General features: G+C 44.5%; 1 protein-coding gene across 1 annotated transcript in view; it reads left to right on the top strand.

The window, feature by feature from the left end:
* Positions 1-18,990, top strand: part of LOC144671374 (regulator of microtubule dynamics protein 3-like) — a 57,504-nt gene extending 38,514 nt beyond the window's left edge. Inside the window, exons 7-13 of the mRNA XM_078533247.1 lie at positions 134-177; positions 1,321-1,408; positions 8,200-8,249; positions 9,366-9,444; positions 10,962-11,011; positions 15,255-15,342; positions 18,456-18,990. Of these exons, the coding sequence (XP_078389373.1) occupies positions 134-177; positions 1,321-1,408; positions 8,200-8,249; positions 9,366-9,444; positions 10,962-11,011; positions 15,255-15,342; positions 18,456-18,491 (435 nt within the window). The 3' untranslated portion in view covers positions 18,492-18,990. The remainder of the gene's footprint in view (positions 1-133; positions 178-1,320; positions 1,409-8,199; positions 8,250-9,365; positions 9,445-10,961; positions 11,012-15,254; positions 15,343-18,455) is intronic.
* The last annotated feature ends 6,775 nt before the right edge of the window (positions 18,991-25,765 follow it).

The following is a 25,765-nucleotide window of genomic DNA, read 5'->3' as shown; positions in this document are numbered from 1 at the left end:
GATATCAGCTGAAATCCTCGGATCATAATTTAAGCTATTTTACTCCTGTGCAGACCATAACTAGATTAAAAGATCAAGCAAAGTAATGCGCTGTGAAAAATTAAGTATTAAATGTGAATTCCATCTTTTACAGGAGACACAAGTTGAGACCGATGTGCTGGTTGAAGATGTTAACAGGCAAGTTTAGCACATAAAGATCAGCTGCTGTCCTGGCCCAGTAACCAAGTCGGCAGTACCAAGCTGCACAGAGTTGAAGGCCCCAGGTTCAATTCTTAGCCTGTTCCAAATTAAACAATCTCATTTACGGTAGCATTTGGAAATTGAGTTACACTGACTTTCAGAGCTCAGATATAGACATTGTGTGGCATTGGACTGTAATTTCCCTCCAGTCAATTCCAACCAACACCCAATGTCAAGGCTCCCACCTGAAGTTTCATTTGGGTTCACTACTGTAAAAATAAATCTTTCAATCTCCAGAGTTCAGACCCTTGAAAAGCTCTGCTTTGGAGCTGTTTGAACATAATTTGATCAGCAATAAACACCATACATATTATGTTGTTTATTGCATCATTGATTGCCAAGGTTTTTCTGAACATTGTTTAATCATTTTATGAAATAAAAATCAAATAAATAAGATACAGTATATTGAATAATGTAAGTATATCGTCTATATTTTGGTGTAGCACAAAATGTATAAACAATACAGTGAAAACAGAGCAGGTAACTCAAGTTAGCACCATCACAAGCACGATGGCCTCTTCTGTACCAAAAGTTCTATCACTTTATTGTGATGGGAAATTGTACTATGTTTTACTTATTTACATCAAAGGCCCACATGCGCTTTGAAATGATTATCTTGTACAGCAATATGAGAAATATCCAGTCTATTTTTATCAAAAGTTCTGTGTAATCGTGGACTGTTGGGAGCTACTTCATAAAATATTGAAATAACAGGTTAAGCATCCTCGGCTTCATGCCACAGACTATGCTGAGTCACCTGATCTCACCTGGGATGACAGTTAGAGTGCTACAATTGACCTCAGCACCTCTGGACTGCTGGGTGGAGGCGATACCAGCCAGGGTTTGTAATTCTGATCACTTTCCATTGACCCTTGTTAGAAGAATCCTAGTGTAAACCTCTGGCGAGGACAGGATCGCTTTAGGCTCCAGTGATTTTACAGTTGATAAGACAGGTGATATGCCTAGACTCGTGGATTGAGAATAAGAACTTACTGGAAGTATTGGAGGCCCGTAGACCTGTACTCCAGCAACTGGCAAAAAGGTGTCACCGGTATAGACTTGGTTTTCTTATTTCCACAGTTATGACAGCGTAGACTCCAATCCTGCCAACATCTCTCTCATTGACACACTAGAAATAACTGAAGTCGCCGAAAACATTGAAGAACAGGTAATATTAAAATAATATGCAAATGTGGAATTGCTCAACAATATATAGTTGCACAGAATATGTTTATTATAGACGTATGAAATAAAGAAAATTTTATTTATGTATTGTGAGCTGATTGAAATTCAACTCTAGCTGAATTGCTAATACAACAGCAGGCACATGGGAACACCATCACCTCCTGATTCCCCTCCAGGTTACACATCATCTTAATTTGGACATACATCACTGTTCCTTCATTGTCAGTCAAAATCTTGCAAGTCCCATCCAACACCACTCTCGGAGCACCTTTACCACACAGCAATGCTGCATAACTAGCAGGTGCAAAAGTGGAGGCAAAGAGGGGAAGCTTTGCAAGGAGGGAGCATCAAGAAGGCTCTTCACTGAAGGCCCTACCTACCACACATCTAGGAGTAATATGCCTTACCTCCATATGAATCAGGAGCAATGCCTAAAGAGGCTCCAATATTTCAAGAAGGTGATAACCTTCTTCAGCCCAACTTAGAGCCTCACACCAGGGTCAGGACAGACCTCCCTGTCTGCCTTAACGGTCACCATCACCCTTCCCTCTTATGCCCCTGGAATCTCACAAACATCGTGATGTCTCGCAATATGGACTTCATCACAGCATCCAGGAGGTGACGGAGGCCATATTACACGATGCATGGAGATTTCACCTCTTCAAAAGCAGGATGAAAGGGCACATGGCTTCATCAGGGTAGTGGGATTCCCAACAGCGCAGTGCTCTATGGACTGTTCGCATGTAGTTCTGTTGGACTCTATGTCAATGGGAAGAAGCACAGAAACCACAAGGACCACCAAATGTGCAGTTGGTGTGTGACCACACAAAAGATCCATCTCAGTGTGCCCGCTATCCTGGCAATAGCCTGGATGCCTTCATAAGAACATAATAAATAGGAGCCGGAGTAAACTTTATAACCCCTTGAGCCTGCTTCACCATTCAGTAAGGTCATGGCTGTTCCTTGACTTAATTTCCACTTTCCTGTCAATCCCCACATCCCTTAATTCCCCTAGAATCCAAAAATCTATCTATCTCAGCCTTGAATATGCTTAAGGATTATGCATCCACTGCCTTCTGAGGTAGAGAAGTCCAAGGATTCACAATCCTCTGAGTAAAGACATTTCTCCTCATCTTAGTCTTAAATGATCAACCCCTTATCCTGAGACTATACCCCTAGTTCTAGACATTCCAGCCAGGGGTTAACAACACTTACCCTTTCTAGTCACCTCAGAATCTTCTAAATTTCAATGTGATGACCCCTCATTCTTCTAAACTGCAGAGGGTATAGGCCTAATCTACTCAAGCTTTCAATATAGGACAACCCTTTCATCCCAGGAATCAGTCTAATGAACCTTCACAGTATCATCTGCAAGGCAACTATATCCTTCCTTAGATAAAGACACCAAAACTGTCCGTAGTACTCTAGGTGTGGTCTCACCAAAGTCCTGTAATATTGTAACAAGACTCCCTATTCTTACTCTCCAGCCCCCATGCAATAAAAGCCAACATGCCATTTGCCTTCTTAATTATTTGTTGTACCTGCATGCTAACTTTTTGTGTTTCTTGTACGAGGACACCCAAATCTCTCTGAACATCAACATTTAAAAGTTTCTCACCATTTAAAAAAAATTGTGTTTTTCTATTTGTCCAACCAAAAAATCTCATATTTGCTCGCATTATATATACTCCATCCGCCATCTTATTGCCTACTTACTTTAGCTGTCTATACATATCTCTGCAGCCTTGTGGCGTTCTCACAGTCTACTTCCCCAGCTAGCATTGTATCATCAGCAAACTTGGTTACATTACCCTCGGTACCGTCACCCAAGTCATTAAGTGCCTTGTTGACACCTCCTTAATAATGGATCCCAGCACTTCCCGATGACGGATATCAGGCTATAACTGGCCTTTAGTTCCCTGTTTTCTCCCTCCCTCCTTTCATGAATAGTGATGTTACATTTTTTACCTTCCAATCCTCTGGGACCATTCTAAAATCTAGGGAATTTTGGAAGATAAGAAATTTACATTTACATAGTGGCTTTCATGAGTACAGGATGTCCCAAAACACTTCACAGCCTATAAAGTCATTTTGAAGAACAGTAAAGATGACAGTCAATGTATCCATTATCTCTACAGCCACCTCTTTTCAAACCCCTACATGTTGGCCATCAGGTCCAGGAGATTTATCAGCTTTTAGTCTCATTAGTTTCAGTACTTTTCCTCTATTGATGCTAATTACTTTTAAGTTTCTCATTTTCATTAGTCCCATGGTCCCTCATTTTTTTTGGTATGCTTTTTTGTCTCCTAATGTGAAGGCAGATACAAAATATTTGTTTGACATTTCCTTAACCCTCACTATGATTTCTCCTGCCTTAGCCACTAACAGGGCCAAAGATCCCATGACAATATTTCACGGAGGGGCATAAAAAGTTATCCTGGGTGTTCTGGCCAATATTTATCCCTCAAACATCACAAAAACAGATTATGTCATTGTTATCACTTTGCTGTTTGTGGGATCTTGCTGTGTTTCCTACATCACAACATTGACTCCACTTAAAAAGTTCATTGGTTATAAAGCATTTGGGCTGACCGGCGATCTTGAAAGGCATGATATGAATGCTAAGTCTTTCTTTCTTTAGTTGGTTCAATTTGCCTGGGACACTGATCCCAGCTGAGATTAAGTGGAGTCCATTTCAACGAAACAGTTCCCTTTCCCAAGTACTGGAGCCAGTGCCCCAAGAATCAAAACCTCTTCCTCCCAAAACACACTCCTAGCTCTCACTCTTGCTGATTTATCCTGGCTCCCACTCTTGCTGCTTTATCCCAGCTCCCGCTCCCATTGATTTATCCCAGCTCCCGCTCTCGCTGATTTATGCCAGCTCCGACTCTCGTTGATTTATCCCAGCTCCCACTCTCACTGCTTTATTCCACTCTCATTGCTTTATCCCAGCTCCCTGTCTCGCTGATTTATCCTGACTCCCGTTCTCGCTGATTTATCCCAGCTCCCGCTCTCGCTGATTTATGCCAGCTCCGACTCTCGTTGATTTATCCCAGCTCCCACTCTCACTGCTTTATTCCACTCTCATTGCTTTATTCCAGCTCCCTGTCTCGCTGATTTATCCTGACTCCCGCTCTCGCTGATTTATCCCAGCTCCCGCTCTCACTGCTTTATTCCACTCTTATTGCTTTATCCCAGCTCCTGCTCCCGCTGATTTATCCCAGCTCCCACTCTCGTTGATTTATCCCAACTCCTGCTTTCGCTGATTTATTCCAGCTCCCGCTCTCACTGCTTTATTCCACTCTTATTGCTTTATCCCAGCTCCCGCTCTCGCTGATTTATCCCAGCTCCGACTCTCGTTGATTTATCCAAGCTCCGACTCGTTGATTTATCCCAGCTCCCGCTCTCGCAGTATTATCCCAGCTCCGACTCTTGCTGCTTTACCCCAGCTCCTGCTCTTGCTGATTTATCTCAGCTCCCACTCTCACTGCTCTATTCCGCTCTTATTGCTTTATCCCAGCTCTCACTCTTACTGATTTATCCGGCCCCTGCTCTTGCTGCTTTATCCCAGCTCCCGCTCTCGCTGCTTTATTCCAGCTCCCACTCTCACTGCTTTATTCCAGCTCCCAATCTTGTTGACTTATCCCAGCTCCCTCTCTCACTGATTTATCCCAGCTCCCGCTCTCGCTGCTTTATTCCAGCTCCCAATCTTGTTGATTTATCCCAGCTCCCTCTCTCGCTGATTTATCCCAGCTCCCACTCTCACTGCTTTATCCCAGCTCCCACTCTCACTGCTTTATCCCAGCTCCCACTCTCACTGCTTTATCCCAGCTCCCACTCTCACTGCTTTATCCCAGCTCCCACTCTCACTGCTTTATCCCAGCTCCCACTCTCACTGCTTTATCCCAGCTCCCACTCTCATTGCTTTATCCCAGCTCCCTTTCTCGCTGATTTATCCCAGCTCCCGCTCTCGCTGTTTTATCCCAGCTCCCACTCTCACTGCTTTATCCCAGCTCCCTCTCTCGCTGATTTATCCCAGCTCCCACTCTCACTGCTTTATCCCAGCTCCCACTCTCACTGCTTTATCCCAGCTCCCACTCTCACTGCTTTATCCCAGCTCCCACTCTCACTGCTTTATCCCAGCTCTTGCTGATTTTCCTGGTTCTTGCTGATTTACCCCAGCTCCGTTCTCACTATTTTTTCCCTGCCCCCACTCTCACTTCTTTATCCCGGCTCCTGCTTTCGCTCCTTTATCCCGGCTCATCTGATTTACCCCGGTTCTCGCTCTCGCTGCTTTATCCCGGCTCTTGTTGATTTACCCCAGCTCTGCTCTCACTGCTTTTCCCCTGCTCCCATTTTCACTGCTTTATCCCAGTTCCCGCTTTCACTGCTTTACCCCAGTTCCTGCTGATTTATCCCTGCTCCCGCTCTCACTGCTTTATTCCGCTCTCCGTGCTTTATCCCAGCTCCTGCTTTCACTGCTTTATCCCGGCTCCCGCTCTCACTGCTTTATTCCAGTCTCGCCGCTTTATCCCAGCTCCCGCTGTGTCTGCTTTATTCCACTCTCCCTGCTTTATCCCGGCTCCCACTCTTGCTGCTTTATTCGGCTGTCACTGCTGTGGTAATCTGAGGTGCAATATACCTTTAAGAGAATGTGAGCAGATTGACCACATAATTGTATTACCCAATTGCTGTGTAGGGCGGGCTACATTGTTGATGAGTAGTTTTAGAGTAGGGTTTGGTTTGAGAAAACAATTGTGCTGGTGCTCCGTCACTTATGTTAATAAGCAGCATGTGCTTCATCTTACATGGGTCTCTTCGTCTGCATCATCTTGATTACCAACTCACTCACCAGTAGATAGGCATGCAACCATGCTCGCTGAGCAAAGTGACCTGATAGAAGGAACATAACAACTGCTTTATCCCAGCTCCCATTCTCGCTGATTTATCCCGACTCTAAACTTTTGCTGATTTATTCCTCTCTCACTGTTTTATCCCAGCTCCCACTCTCACTGCTTTATTCCACCCTCATTGCTTTATCCCAGCTTCCGCTCTCACTGCTTTATTCCGCTCCTACTGCTTTATCCCGGCTCCCACTCTCACTGCTATATTCCGCACCCGCTGCTTTATCCCAGATCCCGTTTTGCTGCCTTCAACCTGCGACATTCTGCCCTACCCACCATCTTCGCGGCTCAAAGTAGGTCTAGAGGTAGGCTGCTTGGGAATAAGGGCTGCCTCCTCTACACTCTAACTCCCTTCTGCCATCCCACCACAGAACAGGCATTTAATGAGAGTCTGGGAGCCATGTGTAACATTGCAGAACAGGCAGTCAGTCTTCTGAGACCATGGGTTGAATGTTCCCAGCCCCATGGAGGAGGAGGTGGTGGTGGAGGGAGGGTAGTTGTGAAATAGGAGGAGACGGCACTGGGACGGCACTCCCACAACTGGGGAAGTTTCTGGGGAAAGGGAGTCTTGGGAAGCAGATTGCCTGCCAGCTGCAAGGAGCCAGGCTGGTAGTTTACATTCTTAAAGCTCTAAATTAGGGGCAATTTTGCAGCACTGCTAGCATTCTGTCGTGTCCCTCACAACCTGGCTCTCATGAGGGTACATCTCGTGCCAACAAGCCTTCAGCTAGTACCTAGGGAGGAGGAAGAGAAGGAGGCGAAAGGGAAAGGGGAGGAGCAAGGGAGGCTTCCCTTGGGATGGGCTTGAGCGGCCACTCACACTCCGGTTCCTCTAAAATCTTATCCCAACAAAATTGTTGTTCCCCAGTTCCCCACCTCTATCCATCTGCCACAAAAAACCTGCCACAACATCTTGATCCAACAACACATCCAATTATGCAAATAAAAATGAACTGTTCACCCATATGGATTCCCTTAGTGCCTGTCTTCGGTGTGCCTTTACCTGGCTTGTCAAAGGCAGCTGATTTTCAGTGGGGAAGGCTGCAGATGGCCTTACAGGATGCCCTCAAGTGTTTCTGAGCATTGAGGACCAGGCTTTGGACTACATCAGCTTGGTATGGGTGGCAGCAGTCTGGGCTGGCTGGCTGAGAGGCAACAGCAAGGGCACTGGCAGAGTGATAATGTTGGGATCACAAATGCTGTTGACCAGAGAGAGGAGAACAGGTTCATCCTCTGTGTGGTCACTCCCACTGAAGGCGCCTCAACAACCCTAGTAATCTGCTGATTTCTGGACCCCCGTGAGAGCCTGCTCGCTCCGTTGAGCACTGAGATCTGCTGCCACGATGCAGCAGCGATGAATCCCATGTCCTCCGTTCTGAGCTTCCACTGCAGCACTTAGGACTTAATGGGAAGATTCAAGCTGTGGTGCAGTGGAAGCGGCCATCAGATACTCTATCATGGGTCTGTCTACCAGCGCTCTCATAGAGTTGGCTACCACTTCCACTGCAGAAAGGATGGCCTCCAAGCTTTGCTCGATGGATGGCCTGTGCCACATTGTAGCCAGAGTCCTTCATATGCCTAGACAGACAGGAGATTATCAGGCAGGCTTGCCAATCCCCTAACCATCTTGGTATCTACGTCCATCAGCATTCTCTTGTAGGTCACTCTATCAAAATCCTCATCCGAGTCCCCCTCAGCAGAGCTCATCAATGCAGAAATCATGCAAATGAGGCGGTCAGTTTAAACCATGTCTAACCCTATTACTCCGATAAAGACCAAAACCAGATTATTTAAAAAAAGATTAGCCAAACCAGTGTATCACCAAATATTAACATTGCACAATGTTAATAATGAATTATTTCTTTTGTAGGACATGCAAGCACAACATGAAGGTAACATATTAGTTGATGCCATTAACAGGTAAGCTTACCACAAGTTCAAATCACTGTTGAATTAATAAATGCACTGCCACAATGACTTGTGAATGGTATGATCGCATAGCAAGTGCAAAGCCCCAACCTTGATTCCTGTTTTCTTTCAGGGTCATCGACCTCAGCTTGGATAGCAGTTGTGCATTATAATAACTTTCAGTGCACCAATGCTTCCTTGCTCCTGACTCCTGATAATGGAAAGATACACATCAGTCTGGCCACTTTGCACTTTCTCCATTGGCTCTGTCCTGTTTATTGTATGAAAATCAGAACTGCGCACAAGTGCGGCCTGATCAGAGCCTACACAAGTTTAAGATAACTTCACTATTTTTGAATTCTGTACTGCCAGACATAAATCCCAATGTATTGTTAGCATTTCTAATTACATTGCTGACCTGTGATGCTACTTTTAATGATTTGTTCATTTGTGTTCCCAGATCCTTTTGCTTTTCTACCCTGTTCTGTTTCCTGTTTTTTAAGGTATAGGTTATGTCTCAATTTTTTTCTGACAAAGTGCATCACCTAACACTTATGTCTGTTAAAGTTCATAATGTCATGTAACTGCCTGGTCTGCAAGTTTAGTGCAAGCATTGATGAGAAGTTGTCTTAAGTTTAATTTGTTTACCTAATTATTTTGTATATGTTGTTTGAGGAACTTTTTTATATAGCCATATAATCTTAGAAACCACCTCAGGAAATACTTGGAGCAAAGTTTTGAAAAAAATGCACGCTTGAACAAAGTCATTTCATGAGATGGTCTCAGGCTCACTCTGGTTTGTGCTAAGATACCCGGTCTCAGGTGGGCTGGTTTTGGCCTCTGGCCAGGAAGGATCTCACTCCTGATTGTTATCCAGTGATAGAAAGTACATGTGTGGTTGACAGGTTCAGGCTGGGCTGTTAAACCCCCTTGCCCTTGGTCAAATAACATGTTGACACTCCTCACCCTGGCTCACACCTTGCAAATAATCAGTGGCATGAGGCGCAGGAGGCCTTGTGGTGCCCATGGAACTGTGTCACAGCCACAGTCAGTACTTTCCAAAGAGAAGGGAGAAGGAATGGCATGTGTGAACCAGAAGAATTGCTGAATCTTTCCATATTTCCACAGTTATGACAATATATACACACAGCACTACGCCATGTCTATCACTGACATAGCCGCCATGGAGGAAAGAGACAAAGAAGAGGTAAAAGAATAGAAGTTATGTAATAGGTAATTGCACAGAATATCCATAGAGGCATAAACTGAATATATTTTAATGTGGTCTGGTCATAACTCAATCAGAGGATGGGTCCTTCTCCTCCCTCAGGTACCATGCCCTAAGAGGGCATTGGCAATTATGGACTTCCACTGGATTAGTCCATGATTATGCTTGGCAAAGTACTGCAGTGGTTTGTCTTTGCCTTGTGGGGAAACTCTCCCACTGTTTGCCACCTGCCATCAGGCATATTGGAAGGATTTATAGGCTGATAATCAGCCTGGTTGGCCATGTTCTAAATGCACCTTCCATGGCTATCAAGTCCTGAAGTGGGGCTTGAACACAGAGGCTTTTGGCCTAGAGGTAGGGACACTACCACTGCACCACAAGACCTCCAGAGGATGGGAATCGTCAAGATACTTGCATCCACCCCATTGCAAAATCCACATTAATGTGACACTTTCCAATCTTATTTTTGGCAAGGATTATATTCCCTCACCACGAGTAACAACGAATGAAATTACCTACTGGTTTTGTTCCTTGAGACTGGTGTGACTCATCATATGTGGCATATTACCAGATCTGCTCCAAATCCCAGAATTACCCCAGTATCCGCTGCTAACTCTCTAGACGTAATTGGAAGTCATTTGGATTTTGGCTGACAATGAATTAGCTGCCAATTACGCATCTCTCCTCATTTTCATTTCTTTTGAAACCAGTAAGGAGTTATATATAGTGGGAGGCTGTTCCAATATCGACCATTTTACACAATTGCTCAAAGTCACAATGACTCCCATTGTGTCTCTACAATGCACTGATACTCTGAACTGTGCTTAAAGGGAAGAGGAGATTGACAGATGTTTCTTCATTTATTTAGTAACATGAGCTGTTATCACAAACCAGTTGAGGAACAATCATTCTTAGAATAACAATTCTTTTTGAAATGTCAGTTTCTGGTCAGCCCTGTGTGCCTGTCTTTGGTTGAGGGAATCTTGGCATTATTATCAGTTTTATCATGGTGAACTAGCACAACTTAGAGAAGAATATCAGTTGCTGGAAAGGGAATGCTTTTATATATATTCCATGGGAGAAGTTTTCCCATCATGATGCAGGGTTGCCATTGTGTCCATTAATTGGAAAATTGTTGCAGCAAAATAATAGTCACTTCCCATTACCTGTGAAAGCCATGCAGCAAAATCTAACCCGGATAGAGACAGTCATTAGGAACTCAAACAAGTAAATCGAAAACAGTCACAGCATGGGTATAACATGACAGCAAAACAAAACGGGAAAAAGAAAACTAGTATTTCTGACAAATGATGGAGGACTGGAGATAACTTTGGCAGACTCTCACACTACACTCCACCACTGAGCATCAGCAGAAGCCCCCAATGATAACTGGACTATAATACTTTTCTCAGGAATACAACCAGATTAAAAAGCTAGTCCAACGTAACGTCAAATATTAACTGCAGCATGTTCATTGTGAATTCCATCTCTTACAGGACATGCAGGCACTAGAAGAAGCTAACCTGATGGTTGAATTCATTGATGGGTGAGCTTACCGTGAACTCAAATTACAATTCTGACTTAGCTGATGGAGCCAAGATAACAGTTGGAAAGAAGGGCTGAATGGTTATGTTTGTTATTATATTTGTTTATTTATGTATATTTTCACCACAAGTAGTTTGGACTAGATTTTGATGGGTCCCCTTGGAGGACAAGGCACACCGAACAGTTTGTCTACAATTTGTAATTTGATCCAGTCATTTCAGACAGGCTGCAAAGCTTACAGTACTAGCACTACCACTTTCAAAGTACAGACAGGGCTCACACTCCGGCTAAGGGGCACTCACAGCACTCTCACTCCCGAGTTCAGTGAACACACGGCACTCACACTCCCGAGTTCAGTGAATACACGGCACTCACACTCCCGAGTTCAGTGAATACACAGAACTCACACTCCCCAGTTCAGTGAATACACAGCACTCACACTCCCCAGTTCAGTGAACAGACACACTCACACTCCCGAGTTCAGTGAACAGACACACTCACACTCCCCAGTTCAGTGAACAGACACACTCACACTCCCGAGTTCAGTGAACAGACACACTCACACTCCCCAGTTCAGTGAACAGACACACTCACACTCCCGAGTTCAGTGAACAGACACACTCACACTCCCGAGTTCAGTGAACACACGGCACTCACACTCCCGAGTTCAGTGAACAGACACACTCACACTCCCGAGTTCAGTGAACACACGGCACTCACACTCCCCAGTTCAGTGAACACACACACTCACACTCCCGAGTTCAATGAACAGACACACTCACACTCCCGAGTTCAGTGAACACACGGCACTCACACTCCCCAGTTCAGTGAACAGACAGCACTCACACTCCCGAGTTCAGTGAACAGACACACTCACACTCCCGAGTTCAGTGAACAGACAGCACTCACACTCCCGAGTTCAGTGAACAGACACACTCACACTCCCGAGTTCAGTGAACAGACACACTCACACTCCCGAGTTGAGTGAACAGACACACTCACACTCCCCAGTTCAGTGAACAGACACACTCACACTCCCGGGTTCAGTGAACACACAGCGCTCACACTCCCGAGTTCAGTGAACAGACACACTCACACTCCCGAGTTCAGTGAACAGACACACTCACACTCCTGAGTTCAGTGAACACACGGCACTCACACTCCCCAGTTCAGTGAACAGACAGCACTCACACTCCCGAGTTCAGTGAACACACAGCACTCACACTCCCGAGTTCAGTGAACAGACACACTCACACTCCCGAGTTCAGTGAACAGACACACTCACACTCCCGAGTTCAGTGAACACACGGCACTCACACTCCCCAGTTCAGTGAACACACACACTCACACTCCCGAGTTCAATGAACAGACACACTCACACTCCCGAGTTCAGTGAACACACGGCACTCACACTCCCCAGTTCAGTGAACACACACACTCACTCCCGAGTTCAGTGAACACACGGCACTCACACTCCCGAGTTCAGTGAACAGACGGCACTCACACTCCCGAGTTCAGTGAACAGACACACTCACACTCCCCAGTTCAGTGAACAGACACACTCACACTCCCCAGTTCAGTGAACAGACACACTCACACTCCCGAGTTCAGTGAACAGACACACTCACACTCCCGGGTTCAGTGAACACACAGCGCTCACACTCCCGAGTTCAGAGAACAGACACACTCACACTCCCGAGTTCAGTGAACAGACACACTCACACTCCTGAGTTCAGTGAACACACGCACTCACACTCCCGAGTTCAGTGAACACACACACTCACACTCCTGAGTTCAGTGAACACTCACACAATCCCGAGTTCAGTGAACAGACACACTCACACTCCTGAGTTCAGTGAACACACGCACTCACACTCCCGAGTTCAGTGAACACACACACTCACACTCCTGAGTTCAGTGAACACTCACACTCCTGAGTTCAGTGAACACTCACACTCCCGAGTTCAGTGAACACACGGCACTCACACTCCCCAGTTCAGTGAACACACACACTCACACTCCCGAGTTCAGTGAACACACGGCACTCACACTCCCGAGTTCAGTGAACACACGGCACTCACACTCCCGAGTTCAGTGAACACACGGCACTCACACTCCCGAGTTCAGTGAACACACGGCACTCACACTCCCGAGTTCAGTGAACACACGGCACTCACACTCCCGGGTTCAGTGAACACACGGCACTCACACTCCCGGGTTCAGTGAACACACGGCACTCACACTCCCCAGTTCAGTGAACAGACAGCACTCACACTCCCGAGTTCAGTGAACACACAGCACTCACACTCCCGAGTTCAGTGAACAGACACACTCACACTCCCGAGTTGAGTGAACAGACACACTCACACTCCCGAGTTCAGTGAACAGACACACTCACACTCCCCAGTTCAGTGAACACACGGCACTCACACTCCCGAGTTCAGTGAACACACAGCGCTCACACTCCCCAGTTCAGTGAACACACAGCGCTCACACTCCCGAGTTCAGTGAACACACATCACTCACACTCCCGAGTTCAGTGAACACACGGCACTCACACTCCCGAGTTCAGTGAACACACATCACTCACACTCCCGAGTTCAGTGAACACACGGCACTCACACTCCCGAGTTCAGTGAACACACACACTCACACTCCCGAGTTCAGTGAACACACATCACTCACACTCCCGAGTTCAGTGAACACACGGCACTCACACTCCCGAGTTCAGTGAACACACACACTCACACTCCCGAGTTCAGTGAACACACACACTCACACTCCCGAGTTCACTTGGAAGGAGTGAGGGAAATATGAGGAAGAAAACTTTAAAAGTTGGCGTTTTGCTTGACCAGGAGCCAGTGTAGGTCAAGTTGCACACGGAGATTGGTGAATGGGACTTGCTGCGAGTTAGGATACATGCAGCAGGGTTTAAGATGGACTTAAATTCACTGAGGGTGGAAGATGGGAGGCTGACCATGAGAACATTGGAATCGTCTGACAAATAACACATTATATGTTATGCATGTTGGCAGGAACACACAAAACTCGCAATTTTAAGCAGAACATCACCAGTTGCTCTAGACTCCCCTGAAGTCTTTCAACTTTGATACCATTCTAGTGGATTTCCTCTGCACCTTCTTTAAGGCCTTGACATCCCTCATGAGGTCTGGTGCCTGTTATTGACCACAATACCCCAGTTGAAAGCTAACCACTGTCTATAAAGATTTAGCATAACTTCTTTGCTTTTGTACCCTATGCTTTTATTAATAAAGCCCAGGGCCCTGTAAGACTTTTAACAACCATTTCTACTTGTCCTGCCACCTACAGAGACTTGTTTGCATACTCCCACAGGTCTCTCCGTTCCTACAACCCCTTTTAAAATTGTACCGTTTAGTTTATATTGCCTCTCCCCGTTCTTCCTATTTTTCCAATCCCACCCCCCAACCCTGGGCAGCCACTGCATTTCAGACCCTTCTCCCTTGAGTTCCTGATCTACTCCCCCACCGTTCCCTCATATTCCTCGAGTTACTGATCTTCTCCAGGCAAAATAAACCTGCCGCCAGCACCAAGGAGGAACCTGCACAATCACAAAGGAGGTGCACGGTTCTGATGGAGAGGTCTTTGGGCTTGGCTCCCGTACGGGTGCGCACGTGCAGGACGACTGATATGCCTGGCAGGTAATCACCCCATGTAATAAAGAACCTGCAATGGCTCTGAGCTAAGGAGAAAAAAAATTCAGCCAATACTCCTGATTGCCATCAAACCTCCTCCATTAGGAAGTGCAGCATGGACATTTGTGTAATGATAAGATCAGCATCAGTTGTGACGCTCGCCTGCCCACACACAGACACGTGAAGAATTGTAATTTGGTGAGGCATCAAGCATGGGACTGTAGCTCAGTATGGGTCAGTGTCTGAGGAGAGAAGAGGAGAACCCCAATATGATACCTTTAAAATTAGTTTGATCTTGGGATGTGGGCAACACTGACAAGAAAGATTTTATTGCCCATCCCTAGTTGCCCAGAGTATTTAACATCAACCACATGTTGTGAGATTGGGGTTACATGTCAGCCAAACCAATAAGGAGTGACAGGCCCCCATTCCTCTATGGTCATTTACTGGGGCCAGTCCTGAAACTGCCAGATTTCAGAGTTCATCTTCATAAGGGTGGGATTTGAACTCTCAAACCCCTAGGCTATCTATGACTAATAATAACTACGAATATCTTCCATATTTCCACAGTTACCGCATGACATACTCAAATGAATGCAACATCAGTGCCTCTGACACAGCCCAAACAGCAGACACGGAGAGTGAATACGACCAACAGGTGAGAAATATAATTTAAAACATTTTGCTAATCAATTTGCCAATACACAATCTCATCTACAGCTGTGAATAAGGAAAACAGTTTCATTTAGTAAATTGGTCAAAACTACCTCTGCTTCGATTCAGCTCATGTACTGGCAGCCAAGTCTGCTGGGGCTTTTTTTAAGGTTTGACAAACTTATAGTAACTTCAAGCACTGAAACTATCAATGATTGCAGGCTGCAACTGAAACTGGCCATGTTTCACAATGACACTTAAAATGCCTTATTCGAGAATCAACAGAGCCAGTATCACTAACGTTTACACATACAGTGGTGTTAATAAATGTTTCTCTGATTTGTTGTTTTGCATATGCACTGTAATTGATTGATGGAAATCACATGACAGCACATCTCACCTATCATTCATTTATGATGTTTCATTGTTCAGTGAATCAGAACCCGATGCTCGGCGATGGGGTGGATGGTGGGGAGTGGAGGGGCAAGAGGAAATCAGAACCCAACTTAATGGTGAGAGGGTGAGGAAATCAGAACCCAACTTAATGGTGAGAGGGTGAGGAAATCAGAACCCAATTTAATGGTGAGAGGGTGAGGGAATCAGAACCAACTCACGGTGAGAGGGTGAGGGAATCAGAACCAACTCACTGTGAGAGGGTGAGGGAATCAGAACCAGCTCACGGTGAGAGGGTGAGGGAATCAGAACCAACTCATAGTGAGAGATTGAGGGAATCAGAACCCAACTCACGGTGAGAGAGTGGGGAAATCAGACCCAACTCACAGTGAGAGGGTGAGGGAATCAGAAGCAACTCATGGTGAGAGGGTGAGGGAATCAGAACCAACTCACGGTGAGAGGGTGAGGAAATCAGACCCAACTCACAGTGAGAGGGTGAGGGAATCAGACCCAACTCACGGTGAGAGGGTGAGGGAATCAGACACAATTCACGGTGAGAGGGTGGGGGAATCAGACCCAACTCACGGTGAGAGGGTGAGGGAATCAGACCCAATTCACGGTGAGAGGGTGAGGGAATCAGAAGCAACTCATGGTGAGAGGGTGAGGGAATCAGAACCAACTCGTGGTGAGAGGGTGAGGGAATCAGACCCAACTCACGGTGAGAGGGTGAGGGAATCAGACCCAACTCACAGTGAGAGGGTGAGGGAATCAGACCCAACTCACGGTGAGAGGGTGAGGGAATCAGACCCAACTCACGGTGAGAGGGTGAGGGAATCAGACCCAACCCACGGTGAGAGGGTGAGGGAATCAGAACCAACTCACGGTGAGAGGGTGAGGAAATCAGACCCAACTCACGGTGAGAGGGTGAGGGAATCAGACCCAATTCACGGTGAGAGGGTGAGGGAATCAGAACCAACTCATGGTGAGAGGGTGGGGAAATCAGACCCAACTCACGGTGAGAGGGTGAGGGAATCAGACCCAACTCGTGGTGAGAGGGTGGGGAAATCAGACCCAACTCACGGTGAGAGGGTGAGGGAATCGGACCCAACTCACAGTGAGAGGGTGAGGAAATCAGACCCCAACTCACGGTGAGAGGGTGAGGGAATCAGACCCAACTCACGGTGAGAGGGTGAGGAAATCAGACCCCAACTCACGGTGAGAGGGTGAGGGAATCAGACCCAACTCACGGTGAGAGGGTGAGGGAATCAGACCCAACTCACGGTGAGAGGGTGAGGGAATCAGACCCAACTCACGGTGAGAGGGTGAGGGAATCAGACCCAACTTACGGTGAGATAGTGGGGAAATCAGAACCAACTCTCAGTGGGGCGGGGTGGGGGAGTTGGGGGGGCGGTTGGAGGGTGAATCAGAACCCAGCTCCTTAAACTGGTTTTTAATGCCTAATTCTAATCAGTGCTTTCACCATCTCCTCCTTCCACTCATTAATTCTTCTGTTTGACTGGAAGGATCATATGTGATATTTAATTGGACCAGTCAAGCTTAGAGTCCCCAACATATATTCTGGCAAACCGTCTTCAATCGTTTCTATTCCAATAGAACCTCTGTGAATACGCTGTGAATAGTTTAAAATCTTAGGCCTATTATTTGATTTGACCTTTTTGACAGGTTTTTGGCTCATGAACCAATAGTCTTTCAGTGCCCACTTCCCAGTGCATTTATGGTTCTCATCACCTGAAAGTTGCTCAGTGACACCATTCAGAGAGATTTCAGGGAAACATTGCTGGTGATACTTCTTCTGGGCACCGAGGCAAAGAGATGTATTCTCTTCCAGAACTTGAATGTCTCCCTATGTATCCTTAGCACATCAGTGTCCTCAATGTCACTGCCATATTGATATATATTCAATGGCAAATTTATAAAGTAGACCACCTCTCAGACTTTAAACCTCAGATATACACATCCCTTTGCATCAACATTTAGCTTCACAGCAACACAAAGCTATATTATGGCATAAAAACAGAAAGTGTTGGAAATACTCGGCAGGTCTGACTAGCATCTGTGGAGAGAGAAACAGAGTTAACGTTATGAGTCATATTCGACTTGAAATGTTAACTCTGCTTCTCTCTCCACAGATGCTGTCGGACCCGCCAAGTATTTCCAACACTTACTGTTCTATTTTACATTTCTGGCACCCACAGTATTTTGCTCTTATTCTATGCTATGGTACTTGGAGGCCATGATGCCTAAACCTGATTTAGTGAAATAGTGCAAGGAATCTGGAACTATATTGAGTTTATACTGGTTGCAACTCACCTGTAGCCAAGCATGAAACATATATCAAGCGTTTCCAGTTAACATGGCTGTTCACTTTCCCCATGCAATAAAAGGGATAAAGATAGATTGATATTTATGTATTTCCTTTCACTGCCACCAGAAATCCCAAATAACTTTACAGTCACTTTTGAACTGGAGCCAGTTTTGTAATGTAGGAAACATGGCAGCCAATTTGCACACAGCAAACTCCTAAGAGAGTTGTCTCAAATTCTAAACACAATGAATCACACTCACAGCCTTTGAACAGGACCCAGCATAATACAGCAGTAGAGAAGAGATTAATGAGATTACATTTGCTTTCAGTACAATTTAACAGAGTTCACGTAGTGAACAAGCCATTGAATTTGATTGTGTTGTCTTCCCCCCTTTCAGGATGAAGCTGATGAGGAGGAAGATTTGCAGGACTGAAGAGAAAAGGCTTCTGAGGAACCAACGGAACCAACCAAGGACTGACTGCTGGAGTGACCATGAGCTACCAGTGCCGTAGAACTTGTCATCGTCGCACAGCAATGGTTAACGATTTGATTTAAAAATAAAATCAAACAGTACTTGAGCATTATATAAATAATGAGATTTCTTAAAAGGCAATCTATTCTCCCTTCTTCTCCTCGAAGACTCCCCTTTCCCTCAGTAAGTGATGCCCTTTCAGCCTATGCTAGACTGTATTTGTCATGGACATCCTTGTCAGGAATGAAACATTCTTTGGGCCTAACTATTGCAAGGACAGAGGAATAAGAAATATTCAAATTGTTTTTGTTATAGGCAGCAGGTAATATAATGGAAGGAATTCATTTAGCAGTGAATTTTAGCTCCTCTATTGATAGTCAAACTTGGCTGGTGTTTCATTTAATTCACAACATGTTTCAGTTTAATAGGAATTCTTAAAATGTAATAAACAGGTTGTACCAAACTATAGCATTTGTTTGTTCCATTATGCAAATGGGAGTCAACTGAAGGTTTCAGTTATATTCATGAGGTTTGTGAATTTTCTATTCCAAAGCCTCAGGCGGCCAAGCAGTGAGACTTTACCAGTACAGACACAATGAGCCAAATAATATCCTTCTGTGCTGTATGATTTCACTCTAGAGAAACACAGCTAACTGCAGGTGCATGATCTCCCTCCAGCAACAGCACTCAACAATGGAACTGTCCCTGCGTCCTGGAAACTGATGGCATCGCCACTGCTTCAGGATTGTTCTGAAGTCACCAGGAATTAAACATGAATCTCCTAGGCACAGTTGTGAGCAACACCCAGGGGGCAACAAAAACCATACAATCGTTAAAAATATATTTTTTTTCTCTTTGGACAGTTTTATGGGAGAAGTGCTATTTGACGAAGAGAGGCACTTGGAGCTGGCCGGTCATGTGATGAAATTTCCAGCCAGCCCTTGGCATCACAAAACCACAAAAATGAGAATCTTATGAATCTGCCTCATCCTTCCCGGCCTGCTGCAGCCTTTGTCAGAGTTGATCACACCATCCTTCTCCCAAGCTTCTCCTCTGTTGTCCAGCTGGGTGCAATTGCACCTAGTTCCATTCTCATTTATCTAATTGTAGCCAGAGAATTGTCGTCAATGGCTTCTCTACTTGCTTCGGTGCTGTTATTTCTGGCTTCTCCCAAGGATTGATTCTTGGCCCCCTCCTATTTCTCATCTACATGCTGCCCCTCACAACATAACCTGTAAACACATTAGTTTCCACATTTACACTGACGTCATCCAGCTCTACTTTACCACCATCTCTCTCGGCTCCTCCACTGTCTCTAAATTATCAGACTGCTGGACGGACATCCGGTATTGGACGAGCAGAAATTTCCTCCATTATGGGAAGATTGAAGCCTTTGTCTTTGGCCCCCGCTACAAACTCAGCTCCCTCGCCATCGACTCCATTCCTCTCCCTGGCAACTGCCTGAGGCTGAACAAGACTGTTCAACAACTTTGGTGTCATACTTGGCCTGAATTAAGCTTTCAACCATCCATCCATATGATCTCTTAAGACCGCTTACTTCCACCTCCATCACCTCCATGACACCACCCTGCCTCAGCTGTCCTGTTGCTGAAATCCTCATCCATGTCTTGTTACTTCCAGACGTAACTATTCTAATGCTCTCTTGGCCAACTTCCCACATTCTACTCTCCATAAACTTGAGGTCGGCCAAAACTCTGCTGCTTGTGTCCTAACTCGCACCGTGTCCTGTTCACCCATCACCTGTCTGCTTGCAGGTGTACACTTGCTCCCAGTTAAGCAACGCCTCAATTTTCAAATTCTCATCCTTGTTTTCAAATTCTTCCATGGCCTCGCCCTTCTATCTCTGATTGGCCTCATAGATATCTGCACTCCTCTATTTCTGGCCTCTTGAGCATCCTTAATTTTAATCGCTCCGCCATCAGTGATCATGCCTTCAGCTGACAATGCCCTAAACTCTGAAAATCCCTCCCTAAAACCACTCTACCTCACTTTCCTGCTCTAAGACACTTTTTAAAACCTACCTCTTTGACCAAGCTTTTGGTCACCTGCCTCAACATATCAACTCCAATTTCCCGCCCTCTCCCCATAACCTTTCAACCTGTTACTAATTAAAAATCTGTCTATCTCCTCCTTAAATTTATTCAGCGTCCCGGCATCCACTGCGCTCTGAGGTAGTGAATTCCACAGATTCACGACCCTTTGAGAAAAGTAATTCCTCCTCATCTCTGATTTAAATCTATCACCCCTTAGCCTAAAACTATGGTCTCTCGTTCTAGAATGCCCCACAAGGGGAAACATCCACTCCACATCTACTTTGTCTATCCTCTTTAGCATCTTATATACCTCAATTAGATCTCCTCTCATCCTTCTAAACTCTAGTTTAAGGACATTTAAGAAAATAGTTCATGACTCATAACAAAGATCTATCCCAGTGAGGAAGAAAGTTTCTAAGGAGGGGATAAACCAACTGAAAGAAAAAACATACAATGTAGCAAAGATTAGTGGTAAGCCAGAGGACTGGGAAAGTTTTAAAAGCCAACAAAAGATGACCAAAAATATAATAAAGAGGGAGAAAATAAATTTTGAGGGTAAACTAGCAAGTAATATAAAAATGGACAGTAAGAGCTTCTTTAAATATATGAAAAGGAAGAGAGAGGCCCAAGTGAACATAGGCCCCTTAGAGAATCAGGCTAGGGAAATAATGGGGAACCAGGAAATGACAGAGGATTTGAATAAATACTTTGCATCAGTCTTCACAGTAGAAGACACTATTAGATTCCAAAAACACTAAATAATCAAGGGACAAAAGTGGGGGAGGAAATAAATACAATAACTATCACCAGAGATAAGCGCTAGGGAAACTAGTGGGTGTTATGACCGATTCAGTAGGTAAAGCTGAGTTATTTAGAAATCCCAGAGGAAAACTTTAAACAACTGTCATAACCTATAATTTTAAGTGTTGTGTTTGAGATGCAACTCTAAATTCAGGAATCACACCACCAGTTCTTGAGGTTTTACATTAAACTAAATGAACCATTTTATTAATTTACACAAGTTAACTATATACACATGGCTACAAATTACTACTATCATAACTTTTAACAAATTCCCAAACTAATCTCCATTAAGGCAACATAGATTTAACCAGGCACCAGGCAAAGCATTTTCACCTTATGAATTCAAAATGAGGTTCTTTTCACTTTGGTTCCTGTGGAGACAGTTGGAGGCTTACAGCTACTTTTGATCTCTCATTGCTTCTGCTCTGCACACACAAAACTGCTAAAGTTATACCTAGCACAGCCCATTGATTGTAAATTCTCATTGTATTGCTAAGCTCTGAACTAAACCTCTCTAACAATAAAACACCTTTCATAGTACCAATTTTATTAGTAATATAAACATATGGCTTGATATCTGCTAGATAGGTGACAATTTTCACCTTCTTGAATGCTCTATTCAAAAAAATGCAGCTACACTCAATTCTTCTTTGCATTGCTTCACTGAACGTCCAACAATCACTTCCGTATGTCAAAATAGGCATGATGTAGCATTCCAGGATTCTCAGCTTTCATGTTTGCATGGCTAATTTTGTGTTGATCATAATCTTTTTCAGTTTTTGAAATGCATCTTTGACCATTCCAATCTTTTGTCTTATTTCTTGGTCGCACTTTCTGTCCGATGTTAACATACTTCCTAAGGAACAAAATGAGTTTACCTGTCTTCTCATTCTTCACTGTGATCTTACATTCTGGTAAGATTTTCCTTTTCGACGATACCAGACATTTTGTTTTCTTACAATTTATGCTCATCCCTTTCTTCTCACTTTCCTCTATCCAAAATCTTTTGCAGTTTCTCCTCAGAGTCAGCAATAAGAATGGTGTCATCGGCATATCTTATCTTATTAACATTGTAATCTCCAACTAATAATTCAGGAAGGTCTTTAATCTCTCTAAGAGTATTTTCACCATACAAATTGAATAAATCTGGCGAGAAAACACACCCCCTCTTTTAATCTTCACAAAATCACTTAGAGCATTCTCAACTTTTACAGTTGCAGCTTGTTCCCAATAAAGATTTATTATCACTCTCATATCCTTGCCATCAAGGTCAATAGACTCTTAACATGCTCATCAGTTCTGAAACTGTGCCCCCTAATTCTAGGTTCCCCCACGAGGGGAAACACCCTCTCAGCATCTAACCTGTCAAGCCCCCTTCAAAATCTTTTATGTTTCAATAAGATCATCTCTCGTTCTTCTCAACTCCAATGAGTACTGGCTCAACCAGCTCGCAGCCTGAGACATAATTTCCCCGTCATCCCAGGAATCAACCTGGTGAACCGTCTCTGAACTTTTTTCAGGAAGTATATATTATTCATAAAATTTGTAAAAGGACATCACATCGCAGTTCAAATTTGACAATACATAAAGTTCATGACAGATGGGTTCCTCTCAATACAGTACATGAGGTGCCTCACTATACTTGCCATTACAGGTTATATTTACAATGTCCATTTAGATTTCATATCAAACATTTTCTGGTGCATACAGCCCAAAGGGTTTTACACAGTTTGAAGCTCCTCAGTATATTATGGCGAGAGGGCCTTAGGCAGTGGTCATTCCCCATTGAGCCTCTGGGTGGCTGCCCCAAGCTTTAGTGCATCTTTCAGTGCGTAGTCCTGGACCTTGGATTATGCCTGTCTGCAACACTCAGTTGTTGACAGCTCTTTGCACTGGAAGACCAAAAGGCTTCAGGAAGACCAAAGAGCGACTTTCACTGATTGATGTTCCTCCAGGGACAGTTGATGTTTATCTCGGTGTGTATCCCTGGGAACAGCCCATAGAGCATAGAGTCTTGCTTGGGATGAACCTCGACAAAAACCATTGTATCTCTTTCCAGGCCTGCTTGACAAATGGCACATTCCAGAAGGAGATGGACAATGATCTTCCCCCACCAGAGCTGCTTCGAGGACAATGTGCAGAGCGGGTGAGATCCAGACGTGCAGGAAGGATCTGACAGGGATGGCCCTTCACGCCACTAGCCAAGCTACATCTTGGTGCTTGTTTGAAAGTTCTGGCGATGAAGCATTCTGCCAAATGACTTTAGACAGTCTGCTCAGGGAACCATCCTACACCATTTCCTTTTCCCACAGGATATTACATGCAGACCACTACCTGATGGACTTGTGGTCACATGTGTTTTTCTGAAATCACTCCAGTGCGAGTATATCCCTCCTTAAATAAGGAGACCAAGACTGTATACGGTACTCTGCGTGTAGTTTCACCAATGCCCTGTTTTTTTTTCTTAAGCAGCCTCTCGAGATCAAGGTTGATCTGCTTCCACCCTGGTTCACTGGGTTCTGAGATGGCTGAGAAGTTCAATGTGTGATCTGCAGACTCTACCACATATGGAGCAGGTGGTGCTTGGAGGGTCAGGTAGATGAGTTGTTTGGAGGTTTGTGCACTCGCTCTAACTCTTCAACTTTGCCTCTGTGCATTCCCAATGAAGTATCTCAATGTGTTTAGTGCCTTGCCAAATGAGCTTTCTCCGTTTTGGTCAGTCAAAAGACGGGGATTCCCATGAGTTGGCAGAGATGTCTGATGTCGTGTGTTGAAAATTGCGATATACATTTTGTGCACTTGAAGCTATAATATGCATTTGTACCAGCAGAGGTAGTCTGCAACAAGGGAAATGAAAGGAAGCCATTGTTGCTCGTGCAGTTATAAATTCTGTGTGTCTCTGGCTTTTTCTGTCCCAAGAGCTTCACAATGATGATAAGGATGATGAAAGATAAGAAACATTGCTTCGAGGTATGAGTCTTGTTGGAGGGTTTTACCTACTTTCTGCGGAGAAGAAAGCATTTTAAGTTTGAAACTCAGAGACACACTCAGGCTGTGTTAAATGCACACAAGCTCAGATCTCACAAACAGGAAAGCTTATGTAAATGGGTGCAGATCATGCAAAAATAACCATCTTGATCAAAAAAATGTTCATCTTGGATCATTACAGAGAGGTTTCAGTGGCATTGTCTATGCCCAATCTACCACCTTTTGATGCACATTTATAAGCATCATCTGTATTCCCATGTTAGCAAACGCTGCTTCGAAGGGGCAATGGCAGGTTTTGCAATCACAGATGATAAAAGGAAAGGTGCCAGACTTCTCCACTATGGTGGTGAAGAATTGCAAGACATTTTTTGAGACACTTACGCAGAGTCACAGAATTTTAACGGCACAAAAGGAGGCCATTTATCCCATTGTGTCTGCACCAGCTCTCCAAATGAACATTATGACCTAGTGCCATTCTCCTGCCTTTTCCCCGTAACCCTGCACATTGTTTCTATTCAAATAATCATCTAATGCCCTCTCGAATGCCTTGATTGAAACTGCCTCCATCACTCTTCCAGTCAGTGAATTCCAGACCCGAACCACTCTCTGTGTGAAAAAAGCTTTTTCTCACTTGACCAAAATGACTATGACTCAGCACCAAATGCACAAATGTCCTATTTTATGACCTGGATGGGAGGAGAGCACAGACTCCCTAACCCCAATACTCCACAGGTCGGAGCAATAGTTTAAATGTTTAATTCACTCACCAAAATGGCCAATTGTTGCCCTTCACTACTGCTAGGCCCAGGATAAAAGAGATTTTAACCAGGCTTCTTTCACATAAATTGAGAATAATTGATTTATTATTAAACAAAGCTTTTTTTTAAAACAAGTTGAAAAACTGGTTTACATACAATTTACAATCTGGAAATTTTATGATTTAACCCCCCTTTTAAAATCCCAATCCACATACACACACACAAATAAAACAAACAAAGGACAAGACAAATAAGGTCGCTGCAGAGGTCGGAGTAAGGGAATACTATAAAAAGGATAAAGTTCAAAAAGGTCTTGACTCTATCAATCTGACAGAACATTGGTCACAGCAGTCATCTGGAAGTTCTTTCAGATGGATCTTTGGTGAAACGCTGTCTTTGTTAACTCTCACTTGTCCCAGCTTCGCTGGCTTTCAAATACAGGTGAGTTACACTGAGATGAGAATTTTCTGGCTGAAGGTGAACACTCCACTCTGGTCTGCAGGCAATACAGGAAGAGAGAGAAGGAGTGGGAGAGAGAGAGAAGCAACCCTCCTTCACAGTTTTCTCCCAATACACACACAGCTTGGCCCCACTCTCAGCTGCACTGAACTATCAGTGGCTCCCAGGGTTT

This window comes from Cetorhinus maximus, chromosome 32, assembly GCF_964194155.1.
Source record: "Cetorhinus maximus chromosome 32, sCetMax3.hap1.1, whole genome shotgun sequence".
Taxonomy (NCBI): Eukaryota; Metazoa; Chordata; class Chondrichthyes; order Lamniformes; family Cetorhinidae; genus Cetorhinus; species Cetorhinus maximus.
This window is presented reverse-complemented; position numbering and strand designations above follow the sequence as displayed.